Raw genomic sequence first — 22,621 nt, forward strand, 5'->3', positions numbered from 1 at the left:
TCTCAAAAACATTTTAATACAAAATTTCACTTCATGTAATTGGTAAAGTCTTAGGTTACTGCAGTGTTTTAGCACCAATGTGAATGAATGTGATTGACAACTGATTCCTGGACCAGTCGTGCTACTGAATCATATGTGACTATTACAAGCTCTCATATTGATACATCTGGGTGCCCTCTTGTCAAGTGGTCGGTCAGATTAGTAGACTAGTATTTCCTGAATACTTTAGAATTATCAGACACATTATACAACCTACGTTTTGCTTGTCTGTCTCGTTTTGCGTTTTGACAAAGCCAAATGGTCCAATACCCACGATTTACCTGCCTTACTGGCGACAATTTCAAACTGACATGTGGCGTCCGCCATCTTGTCAATGTGGCTAGCGACGAGTAGCTAAGGGACGTAACTCTAAATTAAGCAGACAAAGTAGTGCAATCGAAACGAAAGCACGACAGCGGTTAGGTGATCATAGGCGTTGCTTCTATGTTTTTTAAGAAAGTAAATGTACCAAACAAATAAACTATCGAAACTATCGATAGTTAGACAAACTATCGCCAATAGTATTGATTGCTCACAGTTGGGCATAGAGTTCCTGAATATCTTTCAAAACACCTTTAACAAAACAATGTTTTTAAAGCATTTTAGGTGCCATAAATGTTGGACATGGTTTAAGTATGTTAGACCACTCAGACCTCAGTGACTAATCATTGACATGGTTGATTAAACCACTCTGCGCAGCACGCCTCGTGGTTTAATTAACCATTTCACAATTAGACACTGGGTCCATGTGGTCTAACCTATATATAAACAACGACCACAAGTCGTTTATTTCTTATATGAGATATCAACGTATTGTACCACCTCTTAAGTATGTTGATAAATTTTACAAGCTTTAAAAAAATTTACCTCTTGTCTTATCTATTTCATGGAATATGCAAACAAATTATGAGCTCTTCTGTCATTTTCGTGACAAGTTTAACACAACATTCTAAACAGTATCACAGCATGTCCACAGCCATCTTGTTACTACAGTGTTCCCTCGTTATTGCACCCTTCAATATAGCGCTAACTCGGTAAAAGCGCATGGTAAGGCATGGCTCCCAAAATTTACTAACATTTTCAATAAACTCAACTTTTCAAATGACACAATGTTTTCCTCCCTTCTCAGAAAACATTATCAGATGATCACCGCGATCAGGTACCGGAAATATCAGTCAACATATCCGAAATGAAGTACGCAATTAAATCCTATTATTATAATATCTGGTAATAAATAAAAATGTTCCTTGTTTATCTGGACTAATGTTTGCATCAAAATTCTTTGAAGTTGTATCACTGGGTACGTTTTAACTGAATCACCGGTAGATTGGGAGGAAATGTGTGCACAGCTGGTTGCTATTTCCGGCTCAATTTACGAGTAAATACACACGGTAATCTTAATTTCTACACATAAAACAATGCCTTGGAGAGCAGGAAATACATTTTAAATGGTAAATCACCATGACTAGTGATGTTTTAAATCAAATTTCATACTTTTATTGACCAAGTTTGTTACAGATCTACCTGCTTATTCACCCAAAGGGATACGATGTGGTGTTTTTTTTAAAGCGCATATTAATACTTGATAAATCTTTTTTTACACTATGAATCATAAATAACTTCTATAATAATCTTTTTGGAAACTCTGAAACGTGAGTGAGTTGGGTTTAATGCCGCTTTTAACAGTATTCCAGTTATATCATGGCGTGTCAGCTTAATGTGGGAGGAAAGCCCGAAGTGATGCAGATCTCGGACGTTTACCACTTCGATGAAACCCACGAGCACGGGTATGGTGCTGACAAACCTAGAAACATAATCGGGGCGAACCGGGATTCGAACCCACAATCGTAGGAATCGTGGCGCCTTAGACAAATGGGCCACCCGTGCCACCAACTCTGAAACGTGCAACATAGATCGTGTTAGGTTGGCAGAGCATGTATACTGTTTTGTTGGTCATCTACCACCTACGACTCGACCTTCGTTAAACCGCTGATCATCTATAACGCTCATCAATTATTTGGACCCCGAAGGTAGCGTTATAGCGAGGGATCACTGTACTACTACAGGACAACCAGTGATGCTTATTGAAACCACAACTGAAAGCAGGGTTAGGTGTAATAATGGTTATCATGGTCATAGAGCTCCGCTGATTGACAGACATTGACAACAGACCTGTCTATTAGCTAGCAGGAAGGAAAGGTGTATTTACAAGCTGTTTATGTAATTAACGCGAGACACTCAACATGCTCAATAGATAGATAGCAGAAGCTGTCACACAAATACCCTTCTATACTGTTTGCCAACTCCTCTACTGAAACAAAGAAACAAAGAAAGGGCTATTTAAGCTTTAATTTCTTAATATCAATACCAATTCTTTACCTTACATTACAGATTAGCTTTCCTGAAATTTTGCTAATAAAACAAAAATGGTGTTTTTTAATGAGAGCATGTATTTGTTAACATATTTAATGTATATTATTTGTTTTCAGGAAATTCACCAATTTACACAAACATTTTTTATTATGGCTCCTGTCTCTAGTGAGTGAGTATGGTTTTACGCCGCTTTTAGCAATATTCCAGCAATATCTTGGCGGGGGGACACCAGAAATGGGCTTCACACATTGTACCCATGTCAGGATTCAAACCCGGATCTTCGTCGTGACGAGCGAACGCTTTAACCACTAGGCTACCCGACCGCCCCTCTCCTGTCTCTAAGATTGTTGACCTATAGAGGGAGTTAATGCAGGTTTGAAGTTTAAACAGTATTTCCCAGATATCTGGCATGATAGTTCGAAGTAGGAAAGACGTATTAAGCGATGCAGGTCTCAAACGTCAACCACTTTGGTGAAACCCATGAGCACAGAAATGGTGCTCACAAACCAAGAATCACAATTAGCAAATCTGGGATTTGAACCCATGATCAGAGGATCCTGGCATGCCACTCTGCACAGTGAAAACTGTGGTGCCTTAGATGACTTGGCCCTTCTTATCCAGCCATATTTGAGATTAGTAACCAACCTAACTCACTTGATCCAGGGTAGAATAGGTCTCCAGCAACTCATGCTTGCCGTAAAAGGTGACTATGCTTGTCGTTAGAGGTGACTAATGGGATCGGGTGATCAGGCTGGCTGACCTGGTTGATGCATGTTATCGTATCCCAATTGCGTGGATTGATGCTCATGATATTAATCACTGGATTGTCTGGTCCAGAATCGATTATTCACAGACTGCCGTCATATAGCTGGAATATTGCTGAGTGCAACGTTTAACAACAAACCAACCAACCAACCACTTGTCTGAAGCTTGGGAGTCTTGAAAAAATAAAATTGGTCCAGTGATCTCAGCAAAACTGTATCCATACAATAACACAAAAATTTGTTTTAAAAAAATGCCTAAAAGACCAGTTCAGGTTTGCAGGCTCAAAAGTGTTTGGCACATAGAATGATTCAGTTTGTTGCTACAAAAGACAAGTAGTTCAGTTGGGCTTGTCAGAAACCAGATTTTCAATTCTAGTACTCACAGGGCAGTTCAGTTAAAAGAACTCTAAAAAGAGGACATCCTGTTGAGGGCTAATACAGAACTTTTTTGAACTTTTGTGTTTATATACATTAATCTGTTGTGTATTTTCTGTGATTTTACGAGAGACATGATTATATTAATGTTTGAAAGGACATTCTTATGTATGTGCTGTATCATTAACACATTTGAATAAAATCTCAGGACATTTTGCAATATAATTAGTCAATGTTCCAGAAAATGAACCGATCTGAAACCCTGAGTTTCAGCCTGATGCTGTTTGTAAAGTTAGTTACACTTTCCCTGATACACAATAGGTACTAATCTACACATTTAATTAACAACAGGGAACTTGGTAACAATGTAATGTCGCAGACAACTGACCTTGATAAGGCATTTACTGATTAGTGTTTATTTCATTCAGAGCCCAGGCATGTGGAACAGTTGAAGCTGTGGACATGGCTAATTATGCTAATCTACAGATTAAGAGATTATCTATAAACCTCCAGATCGTGGTCGATATTTAACAGCTGTTGAGTGTTTGGAATTATTAGCTTCATAAAAATATATATACATTAACATGATAAATAGAGCATATATACAGTTTAGTGGACGGATATGAGCTTGCATAAATTATCCTGGTGATACTCATTTGGAGAACTCATAAATGTCCTTGTAGATACTTATCAAAAATATCAAATTACTTCTGCCAATTGTACTTATAAGCACTGTGTGACTTTGCCACTAGAGTGAAGGTAAAGTCTAGTAAAACTATGTTCAGTCTCGTAAACTCAGCTAATACAATCCATTTGAGAACACTTAAATGTACATAAAATGTATTATAATGCTAAGAGACAAGATTGTGCATGAGGTTTTTGCCACAGAGTGTGAGAGGGTAACACCAAAACAGCTATTATTTGTTCTGTTGATTCTTTTCTCAAAAAGTGATTGTAGTTTTCTCCCAAAACACTGTCATGTAGAAATGTTGCATAAACCAGAATTGGATTTTGACTTACACCATCCAATATTGAATTATTTTGGTGCAATCATTTGGCAAGCCATTTAGGTGTCATATAATTTTTAACTAATCTCAATACATGTTTTAAAGATCTGCCTGTCACTTTTTAGACATTTTAAAAAATATTTTTCAAAAATTATGAAACAAAAATGTGGAGAGTCACCTCTTACATGTATCTCGTAATTTACAGTTACATTGACATTTTGTACTCTCCGGCTCATTCCTGCAAATACGTCACCTGAAGTGACTGGACAGCATGTTTGCAACAAAACAAACTCCAGAGGTTGGTGTGTATTATTCACAAGAAAGAATGGTAATACACACAGCACAGAAATCAATTTAGTCTTTGAGTTTTTATTTGAAAAAGAGGTATTGATTATATTTTCAGATATTTCATGATACTTTGGTATAAAAATATGCAAGACAAGTACTTAATTGATCTGGTCAAAAAACAAAATGAAATTGCTGCTATTTTCACTTGCTCCACTCTTTTTAAGAACAAATTAAGATTAGTCATTTCAATAACCAAGCAAACAATATTGAGGCAACTTCTACACAAAGCTGCTTTGAAACTGATTAAACATATGAAAAACGAACCATATGATGAAGAATTCACTACTGTGCACGGTATATAAAGTAGACAGTCCAGTTGTTTCCCTTCTCCCAGGTCAGAACAGGTACTCAGCACTCTATTTCTTGTCACAAGAGGTGACTTAATTTGGTTTGAGTTGTCAGACTGTTTACTTGGTTGATTATGTGCTGTTATTCAAATGTACAGTGTATAAAAGGCCACAAACCTGAAGTGCATACCACATAGTGCAGAATCATTTCACAGATTCACACATTTCGTATGAGACATTTCTTCCCTGGAAGGCATACTTGAAAAATAACATGACAGATTTTAAATCTTTATAATTTGAGGTTGCCATAAGGTAAATCTATTGATGGACTGAAGGTTGAGTTAAATATTTTTTATTTGGAATGTATTGCTTTTGAGTGTCTCCTAAGGATGAGCATATAAAGGTGAAACGATACAGATCTTCGAGATAGTTTAGGTTACACTATATGCACATAATATTGCAGATTTTGGTATTTTGTGGTGTCTACATGGTCTATGGTACAGTGTGTTGCTAATAATAATAATAATAATAATAATAATAATAATAATAATAAATTAATAATAATTGATTTCGATGCTGCCGTCTGTGTGCTTAAGTACATGTCTAGCATGAAACAACAAACAAAACTTGTCACTGGGTTGTTAAATATATGCTCACAATCAAACATGAATTTGCTTTAAATATTGTCAATTGCAATCACACTTTATGTGATGGAATAATAACTACAGTGCTAAACAATCAACACAGGATGGAAAAAAAAAGAATTAACAGTGCCACCAAAAAATGGTACCTGAGAGAAAATGACAAGTGTATTGGGTAGAAAACACATGACACCTATTTGCACAGTGTTATCAAGCGAAAGAGAGTATATGTTTCACCTAGCTACGCACAAAACAATTCATGTTTACATACCGATATTTACCACACTCAAAGCAGCAGCGAACTAACGCAGTTCTCATTCAAACTTTTGAGACAGATTATGATAAACATGGATTGGGAAACAAGATTAACTTCACACCCCAACATTTAGGAAAAAAATATAATAAAACAATTTATACATCTCTTGATTCGAAAAATGTAAAATGACAGTGGTTAACTTCACCTTTGTTTTTCAACAGCAATGAAAGTATTTTAGTTTCACCGTTGTGTGCAGCTTCGTGGACAGGGCTCCAATCGTAAAGGCCTATTAAATTCGGATCATATCCTTGTCCGAGAGCTTTCCTGACGTCATTCACACTTCCATAGCGAACTGCTTCGTGCAGTTTTGTATCCATTGGTTTATGACATCTAATAACGGCTGTGAAATGTTCCTGTAAAGTTCACAAAGTTATGAATCCTCAGGTCTCAGATTTCGTTTCTACAGACGCCATTAGCAGGTGGTTGATGCTATTTTCGATACAACTGGTTTCTACAAATGACTAACCATATAAGACTCCAAGTGACCAGCAGTTTACATGTTGTTTTATGTTACAAAAATCTGTACATTACGGGGCATTATCAAAATTGGTCCTTTTTATGGTCAGTTGAGTATTTCTAAGAAAATGACGGAAATCAAAAATATGTTTGATGACTAAATACACTCCTTTACATAAGTAAACAAGATTTAATCATCATAGACGTAATTTAATCATATTTTTATAAAAAAAAATCAAATAATTCCAAATACAGTAAATTGTCTTGTCAGTGGACTGTGACACCACTTTGAGCTTGCATTTTTTCCTGTTAAATGAAACGTTTAGACCAATGTCATTATTCACATGGTTCTTTTATGATCTTTTCCTTATACCTCGTGAATAACCTAGTATTGCAGTCTATATAAGGCATACATATACACATTTATATGCTTGTGAAAAAACCACACTGTCAATAAATTCCATTTTTATGATAATTTAGTAATGGGTCTTGTGGCTATATATCATTCCAGGTTTATGAGAAAATGTATTACTTTATTTGTAGAACTGTCAAATGTGGAGAAATGTAGGGTAACGACAAGGGTCATTGGACCCGTGAAGATCCAGGGTAGAATAGGTCTCCAGCAACCCATGCTTGACGTAAAAGGCGACTATGCTTGTCGTAAGAGGCGACCAACAGGATCGGGTGGTCAGGCTCGCTGAATTGGTTGATGCATGTCATCGATCCCAATTGCGTGATGTCAATCATTGGATTGTTTGGTCCAGACTCGATTGTTTACAGAGCGCTGCCATATAGCTGGAATATTGATGAGTGCGGCGTTAAACAACAAACCAAGTGTCAATGGTGCAACACAAACATAAAAAGAACCGTTTAAAAAGGTTTTGAGACTTTAGTTTGCATTTATATCAAGCAATTCCATTTTCATTGCATGAAAATGACACTAAAATATGATGTGTGATTGTAATTAAGGCGATTGTGTGTAATAAGAAGTGAAAAGTGGCATATATTTCTTGTTATTTGACTAATGGGGTAACAATGATATCATTGATATCATTGGTGTAACTAATACTGAATTACAAATTCTATATTTAAATATTGTCCTTTTTAGACAACCATACCTAGCATGACCTATTAAAGTATAATAATCTGAAAAAATGAATTTAAACAATACGGACTACAAAACTTTGATCTTTGAAATATAGCATCAAGCAGAAACATACATTTTCTCAAAACCAAATTTAATTTCACAAACAAATTGCTGTAGTAGACAAGACAACCAAAAACTGTTCTCCTGTGCATAACAGCTTTAATTAACCTTATCATCCAACATAGAAACAGCAGTTTCATTGCGGATATTTTATTAAATAACAGTATCAAAATTGTTACACCACTGACGGCTTTTGCTCCATTTAAATACAAAAATGTAGATTTGAAAAAAAATCATTGGTTTCCTGTTTGATTAATTTGTGCGCTGGATTCACAAGGGTTTTAAGTCATGTGTGAAGTTGGTTAACTTTTACATTTGGCTATTTTATTTTGGTCAAATGACGTCACGAAAGACAGGAACAAATTTTGATATTGAGCCATAAAGGTTAAAAGAAATTCCGATGGATGTATTGAATGATATAATTCCTAAGAATTGCGAGTTCAGTATGTCGTTTGTTGAGAGAACCATCAAAGTAAGGAACATTTCACCCAAGGAATATTTAAAGTATCGGTCCACGTATTTATATTGCGAAAAAATACGTGCGTGAGTGTTTACAAACAGCAATACTATACATGGTACATACGCAACAGTTTACATATAATATTTACCAAACAAATACAGGTATGGTTAACGAGACAGCACAAGCAGCATTGTTTATATAATAAAAGGTAGCAGTTATTTTTGTTGTGAAATTATTTGACGCGGGCGGAGGGTCAGTGGACTTTTCATGCCAAAGTGAGGGAGTGAGTTGGATTTAAGGCTGCTTTAAACAGTATTCCAGACATATCACGCCGTGTCAGCTTGATGTGGGAGGAAAGCCCGAAGTGATGCAGGTCTCACACGTTTACCACTTTGATGAACCCAAGAGCATGTTTATGGTGCTGACAAACCTAGAAACATAATCGGGGCGACCCGGGATTCGAAATAATGATCATAGGTTTCTGGCGTGCCCAAGGGACGCAACTCTGCACAGCGAATTGTTCGTATTCACCCTGATAATGTTTCTAGGTTCGTCAGCACCATGCACATGCTTGTGGGTTTCGTCGATGTGATAACGTCCGATATCTGCATCACTGTCCTCCCACATCAAGCTACGCCGTGAAAAATATGTCCAAAATACTCACTCAGTCTTGAAAAACATAAGAATGCTGCGTCTTTACACTGAACAATGAGTGTTTATTTGTTGTTAACGTCACACTCAGCAGAATCGAAGCAAAATGACGGTTTGTAAATTATCGAGACTGGAGTGAGTGAGTGGGTGTGTTTTTACGCCGCTTTTAGCAATATTCCAGCAATGTCACGGCGGGGGACATTAGACATGAGCTTCGTGTGCCACTCGACCATTCGCCCGTTAGTAACTTCTTACGACAGGCACGTGTTGCTGTAGATCAATTCTAACCGGGGTATTCACGGGTAGATCAATCAGTGAGTGAGTGAGTTTGATAAACGTCGCTTTGAACAAGAACTCCAGGTACGACGCATGTCGACGTTTACCACACTGGTAAAACAAGGAAGTAAGGGTATATTTATAGAGAAAAGAAAAGAGGCATATCCAGGGCTAATAATGGATTCGAACTGTCGACATGCAGGTTCTGGTGCGGCTGTGGGGCACAACTGAGCATCCCGTGTCCTCCTTAAGATTAAACCAATGCCAACACCAAGGGTCATAAGTGGGACGATGCTTGGGTTCGAACTAAATAAAAACCCAGCGAATCCTTGACAGCGAAGAGAAACAACTCTACATTAGACAACGGGCATCTATCCGTGGTGATGCGGATAGAATGCCTGTCCGGAGAGCGGAAGGTCGGGGGTCGATCCCATGGCGGTATCATAGACATCACAAAAAAAACCCTTAAAATATGGTACTTGTTGTTACCCTGTCTGCAGTTCGGCATTAAGGGGATAAAACAAGGACTGGTCGGTTTGGAGTCCATGAACAGTGTCTGAGTTGGGTATCCATGTTAAACTGCAGCATGGTATGTCAGTGGGCTGGCACTGAAATGCTGGCATACGTCCGGACAAATACAAGCAGCCACACACGCACGCACGCATGCACGTCGCAAGTACTCGCTACATAACTGAAATAATCTTGAACGCCAGGTTAAACTCCATTTCACGTCACCTCACATCTCTTCCGTTGATTTTTTAATATTGCATTCTCAGGGAATGATAGTACTGTTCAATTAAAATACTTAGCCATTAGTATTAACAATGTCGTCATATCACATTACAATAAGGTGTGAATAGCAATGAGTATATTTCGACCTTTTCCGAAAATAGTTTCATAACAATTTCGCAGTAATTAATCATCAAAGACGTATATGTATATCATAATGGCATTTCAATGTTATTTTTTAACGTCGGCAAAGTTATTCGTCAAGATCTCGTGAAATGGGTATATATTTGCATTCCTGAAATATTGATAGCCCAGTGCCAACAGAGTACCAGTGAGTATGAAAATGAAAGAACATCTGTTGCAAGGAAAATTATATGGTAAACACTTCCGGAATCAATTGAAAGGTTATTTCCTGTTGACCGGTGCGCACTGACCTATGGGAATTAATGGCGGTGTAGATGTGAAACTAGGCACTACATCGAGGAGCCAGTAGGCCCATATCTTGTTTATTTTCTGCTCTTTCTTACATCTTTTTCATCGAGAGTCAGGGGGTGAAATCATTCAACACTAATGTTCAAGTACCTTGTAATGGGTTTGCGCGGATTCTTCGTATTGGCAGCTAAAATATGGAGTTTTGTGTGTTACTGTTTCCGACGACAGGTTCGCGCAGTGAGTGTTTCTACATTTTTTCGATTTTATCCTTTAAAAACCAGTGTAAGGCCTTACTGCAGTAAGGTGTCGGAAGGTATATTGATGGGAGAACATGTCCTTGCTTCTATGCTAACACAATTCCACCAGTTGACAAATATTGTGCAACAAGCATGTGTTGACATAGTTTGAAACCGATGGCATAATTTTGAAAACTACACATGACCTCTTTTGACATACGTTTGCCGAACACTTGTTGTCTCATCTTGCCGGTTGGGGAAGAATTTGAATATGTTTTACGGTTAGGCGTTCATGTATCACTATATACTATTGTTTCTTCAGAAAAGACGACAGATTTATGGTTGAACGGGAAATATAATCGTATGGCGTGATATCATTGTAAATGGTGTTGAACACAGATTTTACCGCTGTGTAATCTGATAATCTTATATTATCACAAGGCTGTCATGTTATAATATAAGAGTAACCTGCAGTATTTGACTTCGACTAGTATTGCACAATTGATGTGCTTTCTGTTTGTTTTCAGGTTTGAAATAATCAAACACCAGATCTAATTATTACTATCCTAATAATTATCATGATTATATGTAACCATTGCCGAACATACTGAATGTGAAGGGAAAAAAACCTTTTATGCATTGTTGATCAGGAGAAAAGCCTTTAAGTGCCATTATCAATAAATTATGGCGGTGTGTTCAAAATGAGGAATATTATGGGTCAACCTGGATGTTAAAAAAACCAAGTTTATGTGGTTAATGATAACAAACCTCAAGCATCCCTCTAATATCTGACACATCACCAACAGGAGACCTCCCCATCATCTTGTCATTCCAACTTGTGACCACTAGCAGTTTGTTTATTATGCAGACAAGTTTCACAACAAAATCTCATTCAAAGCTTCAAATTCCATCATACTTCTGTTTACATAGACAGCTTTAAATGTGATTGTAGGTCAAGTGACATTGATCACAAGCTGCGATAGTTGTAAACATCAGCTGACAACTGCTAAAGTGACATCTTTTTGGTGTATCTCGTAGGTTAATCTATACTTGTATTAAAGTATGACGACATTCAAATGTCCTTTCCTGATTATTATAAAAGAGACATTTTTTGTGATGGTCAGTGGGGGCATTTTGAATTGTTTTTCACATTGCAAGCATTTGCCCGAACCATCTACAGCAAATGACAGTATATTTGTTGATAACAGTTAATTCCCATTGACAAAACATGATAATTCTGTTTGAATAAGTTGTTTTTAATTTAGATGAATCAACAGGAATAAATCTGGAGTTGACTCAGTAATCTGTGACAATGCTGCAAATATGTTTTCTTACAATCATAGTCCAAACTTGGAAAACCAGTAATAGTGTCACTATAATTGAAAGTGTTTGACAAAGGGTGTTAATGTAATCACGCAGCCGTGTACAGCTGCACATGTGCCGATACTCATATCTGTACAATTGCAGACATGTCAGTGTTGTACATGTTATAAGGGGAAGGTGTGTAAAACGTCTTAACCTTGCTTGACCCATAACAACTGAATCACAGCTTGCAGTAACACAACCAAATTGAACCAATCAATGCTTTAGGGCAAGCTAAGAGTGAGCATTCCAAACTCTGGTAATATTACCTTATCAGATGACTCATGGTTGAAGCTAGATATACGCAGTTGTGTCACTTAGCATTACCGACCTGTGAAGATCCGGGGTAGAACAGATCTTCAGCAACCCATGCTTGCCTTAAAAGGTGACTATGCTTGTCTTAAGAGGCGACTAACGGGATTGGGTGGTCAGGCTCGCTGACTTGGTTGATGCATGTCATCGATCCGAATTGTGTGGATCGATGCCCATTATGTCAATCACTGGATTGTCTGGTCGAGACTAGATTATTTATAGACCACTGTCATATAGCTAGAATATTGCTGAGTGCGGCGTTAAACAACAAACCAACCAACCAACTTAGCATTACCAGGTAGGAATGATTTCTGCCTGTAACCCCTGTTTCTAATTGTGCCTATGTGAGGGTGGGGGCACGAATGGTCCAGTCCTCTAAGACCCCGTGATTCGCTGTGCAGAGTTGCGTCCCTTGGGCACGCCAGAAACCAATGATTGTGGGTTAAAATCCTGATTCACCCCGATTATGTTTCTAGGTTTGTCAGCACCATACCCGTGCTCGTGGGTTTCATCGAAATGGTAAACATCTGAGACCTGCATCACTGGGGGCTTTCCTCCCACATTAAGCTGACATGCCGCGATATAACTGGAATACTGTTAAAAGCTGCGTTAAACCTAACTTACTCAGTCACTGTGTGAGGGCAACTTCTTTCTGTGGTTATTACTTTTAAACAGTCTGAGGCAGGGGTTTGACCTTAGGATTTGCTGGACATCAGTTCTGATCCAAGAACTGTCCTTGTAATGATTTTTTATCTGTCAGCAACACACATCAGTTCCCAGGTATCACCAAAGTGTTGAAAACTGTGACGTGCGGACCACATCCGTGATGTAGTGGATAGAGCGGCTGCCTAGAGGGCATATAAAATCACTTCCCATGGGTAGACACCATTGGTCAAATGGTTAGATCTTGGTCGAAAGCAGCTGGTCCCTCTATATTTTTACCACTCTTGGATTGACAAAATATTGGCCATGTCTATACTCTGCTTCCTGAAAATCTCTGAAATTTGCCTATTTTTTGCCATTTCTCTGTATTTAGTGTAATTAGTTCCAAACATGTGGTAGCTGAAATACTCAAAACCCAATTCTCATTCATTGTTCATACGAACACGGGGGCACGGGTGGCCCAGTCGTCTAAGGCGCCGCGATTCACTGTGCAGAGTTGCGTCCCCTGGACACGCCAGAAACCTATGATTGTGGGTTCGAATCCCGGTTCGCCCCAATTATGTTTCTAGGTTTGTCAGCACCATACCCGTGCTCGTGGGTTTCACCGAAGTGGTAAACGTCTGAGACCTGCATCACTTCGGGCTTTCCTCCCACATTAAGCCCACACGCCATGATATAACTGGAATAATGTTAAAAGTGGCGTTAAACCCAACTCACTCACTCACTCACTCACTCATACGAACACATATGGTAACATTGATACCGGCTTGTAAAGGTTTTCCTCATTTCCTAATGTAAGCATATATGGTGGCCCTAACAGGGCTGTTATCATCCTTATGTTGTTGTATGTCTTACAACATTACTAACTCATGGCGACCCTGAAATCTTTGCGATATCTGTGTCACTAGCTGTTAAGCACTCACATCAAAACCTACTTGAAAAACTCTTTACCTACTTCTCTTCAATGAGAGATTGTGGGGTGGTATTTGATTTAAAATTGTTCCAGTAAATACTGGAGGGAAATTAAATTATCCTCATGATTTACCCACAAATAAGGCGTTGGTTGAATGAACAAGGATGACCTCACATAAAAAGTGTTGTAAAAATCAAAATCTTCCGACTCCTCAGTTAATCATGTTAATAGAGAACAAATATGTATGAAGCAGCGACCTTAAAATTATCTACCCTCCCCCCCCCCCCAAAAAAAAAAAACAACATAAAAAAACAACTAAGTAAACAAAATGTAAGCATGACTAGTTCACGGGGTTAAACAAGTTAAAAAGCCAACATGTTAAATAGTTAAATGATTTCGGGACCTAGATTCAGATACTATAGGACCCCATTAAAAAGCTGGACAACACACCTTTTGTATATGTTGTGTATTGTTCAAAACTGGAGTCTCTTCGTGACTGGCAACTTCTGGCAAAGAATGATAACTCTCTTTCTGTGTGATTTGCCTGCTGTAAATGATGGCCTGTGGATGGTAAATATTGGCACATGGGCTGCAGTTTCACTTTGCTGTCCTGATTATCTCATTGAAAGCAGGCTGTGATGCCTCGGCGATGTAACTTACTGCATCATGATCCTACTCTGCCAGGTTAAACTTCATCTGAAGCAGGTGATTTGTGAAGCTGTCAGTATGTCAAGGTTAATGAAATAAACATATTGGAGGCTAATAACAAACATGCATTGGTAGGGGCTGCAGCTCGTTGTGGAATCGGTTAAGACTTCATACTTAAAACTCCATTGATGATGGATATTTTGAGAAATAATTTTCAGATTAAATACTGATGGATTATGAATGACAATAGAACATTTGCCATTTAGAGAATTTATTTTGTATCTTTCATGTAAATAGATACCACTCTTTAGATAATATAATACGTGACGTGAAATCTTATCCCTTTTTATACATATCATGCTCAATTTTCCATGTGATTCATTAAAATGAAATAATGAAAATGTAAAGTGATCATTCACAGATTTCATGACAAGGTCCTTGGTTGGAAGCTATAAGCATGATAAGCAATCAGTCATCTATAAGATTAATTAGTGGGAAGTTATGGGAACAGCAACAGCTGCTGCAGATATATCTGGGAAGGAAGGCTCTCCATCACTCTCTGGATGATAGGACGGATGAATACTGATATGTCACAATGATATACAACCTTTGCCAAACGCTTTTAGACCACTAGCCCAAATTCTCAATATCATTGTCAGTTAATTTTAGTGATCTTATGGTCTAATATTTCCGAGCTTATAAGACTAACACAATTTTACAAGATTCAAGCTTTAGACCAGTTGCTGAAGTCACAGACTGGATACATCTTCATAGAAAGGCTTGTATGGATGTGCCAGATCAGATAACGTGGTTAGAACTAAACTGAGATTTACAACCTGGGGAGATTTACAACCTGGGTGAATATAAAATGCCCTTGTAATGTTAAAACAATGGGGAAATTTGAAAATTTTATACTTGTCTGCAGGAATTTATTTTTGTCTCTTGTTCATGTGTAAGGATGAGATACAATTACATATCTTGATAATAAGGATTTAAGATGATACATGGCACTTAAAGTAAGGATGTGAAACATTACATGTCTTTTAATCACAGGGCATTGGGGTAGCCTAGGTAGAGTTCGCTTGTCATGTTGAAGGCACGGGTTCGATTCCTGACATGGGTACAATGTGTGAAGCCCATTTCTGGTGCCCCCCGTCATGATATTGCTGTAATATTGCTAAAAGCGGCATAAAATCCGACTCACTCGCATTGTCATAATGAAAGATGGGATACATTTAAAGTGTAATAAGATGACCAGAGGAGAAAGCAGAATTTGGATAAATTGAACTAACAATGGCCATATTATAAAAATATTTTGCAATTCATTTTTATGCAATATGACCATGGTATATCATTAATGGTATATACAATCTAAGTACTCTTGGTTGATGCATATCATCGTATCCCAATTGCGTGGATCGATGCTCATGATGTCAATCACTGGATTGTCAGGTCCAGACTCGGTTGTTTACAGACCGCTGTCATATAGCTGGGATATTGCTGAGTGCGACGTTAAAAAACAAAAAACCCAAACCAATCATCAATTTCACGGAAAAAACAGACAGTCTCAGTCGGGTAAAATTTCTTTCTCTGTTGTAGTAAGCTCAGCTGATAAAAGTCAATATTTGTAACACTAAGATTCACTTACAGGATGCTGAAAGACAAGTTGGGGTTGGGGGATGGGGGGGTGGTAGAATAACATGTTAACTTTCGTGGTCTTATGGTCCAGGGCCCCGTTCCACAAAGCGATCTTAGTGCTACGTTGATCGTAAGCCTATGATTAAGTATGGGAGTTACGACCAACTTAGCGCTAAGATCACTGTGTGGAACAGGTTCCTGGAGACATTTGTTTGTTTTTAACTTAAGTGTCTGCTAATAAATCTTCACCCTGTTTGCATTGCTAATGTTTAGACCATGTCGACAGACTGATTGACATTTCACTGCTATTAATGAATGTTGAGACACATCAGGCAAAATATTCCTGGCCAGACATGCTGGCAGGCTAGTTCTTGTTTTAGCATGTTTATCCCTCTTTGATAATAAGGATAACCTCTCGATATCAGACAGAAATACCACAGGAGCTTCTTCAGAAACGCAGGCAAGACATCAGAAATATTACATGGTAATTTTGATCTAATACTTATCATGAAACATTTTATCTATAACCACATGATAACAGCTTCTCTATCATGAAATTGATGATTCAATTTGTATATTTTAAAAATTATTTTTGAATATAATTCCATTCGTTTGGCTGACTGCATATCCTGAAATAATTGTTTTTTAGAAAATTAAATAAGTTGATTTAGCATGTTGGGACAAGTAGATAAAGTCAGACAGTTTTCAATTACCATATTTGACGTAATAAGCGCCCAGGGCGCTCTCAAAATTAGGAATAGGGGGCTGTTATTAGAATGTTATTTTGGTTGAAAGATTAATTTCGTGGTTTATGCTGACAGCCTGAAATGTTTATGTACGACAGATATATTTTTCCAGAATTAAATTGCCCATAATTAAGGGTGCATATAACACACAAGTGTGTATTATAGGCGAATAAATAAGTCTTGTGTACATTGATCAGTTGGAAGGGGTTCTAATGGGGATTGTTCACTTGCCAATATATTAGCAAATATCGCCGTGGGCGCTTATTTGAGCGGGGCGCTTATTACGTCGAAAACGGTAGTCTTTTCAGTCTTGATTTTATCGACAGACTTTGAAGCAATAGCTTCCAAGTTATTTTAAAGCATGACTACATGGAATTTTGTACTGAGTGAACTTGGCCAGGGAGTGTCTTTCAAATCAATATGCCTTAGGTAATCTGGTGAACTCTGTGGTGTTATTTGAAGCGTGTGTTACATCTTTCAAATAGATCCACATTGATTATTTTCCTACGACACATTACATACATTTTTAACTTGGTTTGAAAATAATGATCCAACTCCTGGCTTTATTTGTTCTTTCTTCCCGAGAGGACTCTCGTTTCAATAAGTGTATCAGCCTGACAACAACATAAAAGAATTTTGTGAGGGCTGTCTGTCTGTATCTGTAAATAAATTGATGTTCCCATTCGGTTAGTGTGAAAAGATGGATTAAACTATTGATGTATTGCAGTTGTCTTTTACCCCATGGCACTACATTCGTGGCAGGTTAAACGGTTGAAGTCGAAATTGATGTCATGCTATCCATCAACTATTGACAGTTTTGATAGATATGATAGATATAATATAATTAGAAGATAAACATACTGTATTTTCAATTTTGAATTAGATTTAAGCACAATAAATTGAATTTGGAACCAAACGCGCAGCTTCCTCATTGATGCAGGTGTCAAATCATATGTTTCAACCAGAGGTGGTTAATGTGACTTGATACCTCTAATTGACCAATCAGAATTGAGTAGTTTCCAAATTCATGGTAGAATAAAAATTCTGAAAATCAACCCTTCACAGCCATGTACTTAATTGTTTTCTTGACATCGGATGTTTTTCAGTTTGTAGAAAGTAACTCTCCTTATCTCTCTTGTAAGATACTGAACAACTTACTTAATCCAAATGTATAGCCCCTTTACTGACCCTAGGAAACGATCGACATGTCAGGCTTTGGCATATAATATATAACCAAATCACACTAGAACAGAGCAGTGGGGTTATGTAGTATTTAAAGTGTTTGCTCATCATACCGAAGATATATGGTAGCAGGCTGGTGTGAAATTCTAGACATCTTAAAAGGTTTTGACAGGCTAATGCATAGACGCTGGTATGTTGTCTCAATAATCATTTGTAATCATCGCAAGGAAGCACCTTATCGAAGGATACATGATTAATATGCAAATGGTTTATAGATCCGGTATCTGTTGTTATGCCATTACAAGGCGGGACACAATCAGTGAAGCGTGAGAGCTCCTTTTCAAAGTATGTTAGGCTATATTTGATAGAAGTGACAGCTGTCAGTTGTGATTGCCTTGACCTGATCAGCACAGCACTGGTGATGCACTGATGTGTTTTTGAGCTAATGGGATTTTACGCCATGGGCTGCTAGATCCCAGAACTACCTCACGCCGACAGTGTTAGTGTTGATGTTTACTACTGAAAAGAAGTTAACGGATACTGGATTATTTCATATCACTATTGTTTATGTGTCATGACAGATAAGTCATATGAAACAATTGTGCATTATTAACGTCATGTTGTTTACTTTGACCATATATTCCTGTGTTTGATGTTAACCTTGACTTGCCTTTGCATGTGTTTGTCATGGGTGCCACCGGTAGAGCTGGACATGCTCACATTTTCATGAACACCTGGTGTCATTACTATTGAATAGTGATTCATAGTCAACGGTTGACTGTTTTTAGTGGATACTGCATTCGACGGAATAAGCGCCCAGGGCGCTCTCAAAATTAGAAATAGGGGGTTGGAATATTATTTTGGTGAAAAAAAACAGAGATGAAAGCTCGTAAATTTCGTGGTTTATGCTGACAATTGGTAAATCAACATGTCTCATATTTGTACTGACCAAGTTTCTTATCACCCGTTCATTTACCGGAATTCGCTGATGGGGTACAGTGTAATTTTTTTTGCGCATATTACTCAAAATTTATTTTAAAAAAAATACTGAATCCGCAAGAGGAGGTGCTCATTATACATGGGTGCGCATTATACTTGGGTGTGCATTATATTTGGGTGTGCATTATATTTGGGTGCGCATTGTATTTGGGTGCCCATTGTATTTGGGTGCGCATTGTATTTGTGTGTGCATTATATTTGGGTGTGCATTATATTTGGGTGTGCATTATATTTGGGTGCGCATTGTATTTGTGTGTGCATTATACTTGGGTGTGCATTATATTTGGGTGTGCATTATACTTGGGTGTGCATTATATTTGGGTGTGCATTATACTTGGGTGTGCATTATACTTGGGTGTGCATTATATTTGGGTGTGCATTATATTTGGGTGTGCATTATATTTGGGTGCGCACTGTACTCAAGAAAATATGGTATGTATATGAAAAGTTTGTACTGGTACTGACGATGTACCGGATGTTGCAGCAAGGAAATATATGGATAAGAGGATAGGTGTTACGTACACTTGAATATGGGTCAGGAATAGGTTGATGAGGTAGGACCTCTTCTTTCATAATGTGCACAGTGTTGAGAACTCATTCATCACTAGTTTTAATGTTGATGCGAGGGGCCTGTCTGGGCCATCTGGCATTGGCTCATATGAAGTGTAATTAACTCTCTTAATTCCTGACTCTCATGGCTTGTGTTCAATTTGATTTTACATGTTTGTTGTCGAGGTTTGTTTGGTAGAAGGAGGTGGGAAGGGTAACATTTGTTGGGGGTGCGATGTGCCATAATTAAGGTGGGAGATAGCATTAGGCAGGGTGGGGCTGGGCTAGCAATAGGTAGGGTGGGGGATAGCACCAGGTGGGATTGGATTTGGTTGGGGAGGGGGGTGGTTGTGTATGCAAAAGATGGAGTTGGGGGATGGAAATGGGGGGTTGCAGAAGTTGATACCCAAGTAAGCTGGCATTTTCTGAAGGATAGCTATTTTAAGCCAACACATTTACAGTGTTTCATGCAAGTACAGTTTCATTGTATAGAAAACTTAATCATTTGATCATCAATGAATGAGGTCTGATTGTTACCATTGAACAGATTGTTACCTGTTATGACTATTGAGCTAGTATTTCACTTTTGTGATGTCTGAATATTATTTTGTCGTGCTGTCATCAATATTCTAGCTGTGTCACAGAGGCCTGTAATTTATTCCACTTGGCCCAGGCAAACCAGGGGCTGACAGCATGAGCAGTGGCTGATGTTATGGAAGAACACCAGTGATTTTGCTGGTCATTTTCATAGTTTGATTGGACATTATTCTACATAATGACCACATTTGGAAAAAAAAAAATTGTTCAGGACATATTGGATAACACAGCGTTAGAAATTGGCACTAGTCCTATAGTCCTTGCCAAACTGGCCAATAGTTAAGGTATCATAAAGACTAGTAGAAATTTGTCATTTTTAAGGGTTTTGCTATATGTTATCATTATAAGGACTAGTGGAAGAAATATGTTAGTTTCTATCCCTGTAACAATGAATCATTATTCAAGAAAATGAATGTGTCTGGAAACCCTTGGTTATAGGGACACACATCGTGACCATGAACCCTCACATTGGTCACCTCTTACAGGCAGGGCTCCTTGGGGACTTACCACATTCGACGTAATGGGCGCCCCACTCTAGCGCCCACGGCGATATTTGCTAATATCTTGGCAAGTGAACAATCCCAATTAGCACCCCTTCTGATTGATCAATGTACATAAGACTTATTTATTCGCGTATGATACGCACTCGATCATGTGTTACATGCACCCTAAATTATGGGCAAATGAATTCTGGAAAAATATATTGTATATAAACATTTCAGCTTGTCAGCATAAACCACAAAATTAACGATCTTTCAGCTCTGATTTTTTTCCACCAAAATAATATCCTAATAATTCTAATAATATTTCTAATTTTGAGAGTGCCCTAGCGTTTATTATGCAGAATATGGTACTCTCTTCTAGATCCGAGTCTACTAAATTGTGCTGAGTAAAAATCAACTGATGGCACTTTCCAATAACGAGTAGTATTTGAGGGCTATGATTCTGAACCAGCTCTCAATGCCTTAATTCTGGTGCAAATTGGAACTGAATTAAACTGACAGAAAACATGAACCTAGTGAATGTAGTTGTCTTGTTCAAGGATTAACAACAAACTTACAGGAGTAGTGAAATATATTTTACACAAGTCCTCTGGACTGGTCTTTCCAAAAACGAATTTCTAAGGCTTAACCCACATACTCAGTTATCGATCAATTATTGAATATTGATCAGAAATGGTACTATGACAGAACAATGTTAAACAATGTTGTTTCTGAGTACGACCAGATCCAACATGTCCAACTTCCATCATGATGACTAGATTCATTGGAAAGTAGGTGGACAGCTGTTTGTCCAACCGGAGTTTCACCTATTGATCAAGGTAGCCCAAAGTAAACACAGTTAGAAAGCCTTGCGGCAACCTGCATCTCAAGAAGGTCACGATGAAGCTGGTCACTGGTGAAATATCTCTGTAAAATTTAATGGTATTTAAGTGGTTGTCTTTTGGCACAAGTTGATTTTTGGTGTACATCTCCGGAAAATAATGTCAGAGGCAAGTTGATGTTACTTAAAGTTTTTTGATAAAAGTGTTGTGTACCTTGCAGTGTTGTGTACCTTGGTAAGGCCAGGATCTGCTGGTCCTGGGTTTGAATTCCAAAATCTTCCTGATTATGAACCTTCGTTTGCAAGTACCACTTCTTCATGGTACACATCTATGACCAACCTCACTTGGGCAGTTTTTCTCACGTTATACTGGTAACTTAAATAGTTTCATATGCTGAAATCACGCTAACGTGGCCAAGTAAATTCAGACCGGAATAAAAACTTGACAAACACAGTAATCCCACCACAAAGTGAGACATTTTAATATGTTTACTGAATATGAAAATTTCTATGAATATTTTTTGTGGAAGATGTATATTTTTTAAAAATCTGTGACCAAAGTATGGCTGGCAAGATGTTGCATACATGAGACGAACAAGGCACATACTGATCTAAGTGGCCGTCCAGTGTATTGAAATGTGCTGGTTTCTTGCCAGCGCTTGATTACAAGCATGGCCGACAGACCCATCATGTGAAGTACACAACTTTCGATGAAGGTCACTGCTTATGCCCAGATCCAGGTTATCAGTGCTCTCGTTATCACTAATCAACTCCTCACGCAGCCAAGCCAGTATGTTGTCAGATTTAGATGAGGAATTTGCTGTTGTTGTGGGATTCCAATTGATCTTGGGTACATACACAGTGGACCAAAACAAAAAAAATAGGCCAAATAATCAAGTTCACTATTTTATAACATGAAAATATGAGTTCACTTTAACAGGTTTAAGTTAAAGAAAATTTAAAATTTAAAATGTTATTATTTTGTTTATAAAACCATGGTCAGTGCTGGAATGTATTTTATTCAATGGATACTTGATTCTTTCTGGGATAAAGTGTTGGTTGTTCACCCTGAAGACCCTTAGATCTTTAATT

At 37.9% G+C, this 22,621-nt stretch overlaps 2 protein-coding genes across 2 annotated transcripts in view; one reads left to right on the top strand and one right to left on the bottom strand.

Annotated features, from left to right (window-relative positions):
• LOC139477727 (uncharacterized) overlaps nt 1–6,546 on the bottom strand; it is a 57,209-nt gene extending 50,663 nt beyond the window's left edge. Inside the window, exon 1 of the mRNA XM_071260124.1 lies at nt 6,296–6,546. Coding sequence (XP_071116225.1) covers nt 6,296–6,467 — 172 coding nt within the window. The 5' untranslated portion in view covers nt 6,468–6,546. The remainder of the gene's footprint in view (nt 1–6,295) is intronic.
• Nucleotides 6,547–10,376: 3,830 nt separating this feature from the next.
• LOC139477759 (CTD nuclear envelope phosphatase 1-like) overlaps nt 10,377–22,621 on the top strand; it is a 37,205-nt gene continuing 24,960 nt past the window's right edge. The window contains exon 1 of the mRNA XM_071260168.1: nt 10,377–10,598. Coding sequence (XP_071116269.1) covers nt 10,500–10,598 — 99 coding nt within the window. The 5' untranslated portion in view covers nt 10,377–10,499. The remainder of the gene's footprint in view (nt 10,599–22,621) is intronic.

Source organism: Haliotis cracherodii, unplaced genomic scaffold (assembly GCF_022045235.1).
Source record: "Haliotis cracherodii isolate W230 unplaced genomic scaffold, xgHalCrac1.p SCAF_35, whole genome shotgun sequence".
NCBI classification, from domain to species: domain Eukaryota; kingdom Metazoa; phylum Mollusca; class Gastropoda; order Lepetellida; family Haliotidae; genus Haliotis; species Haliotis cracherodii.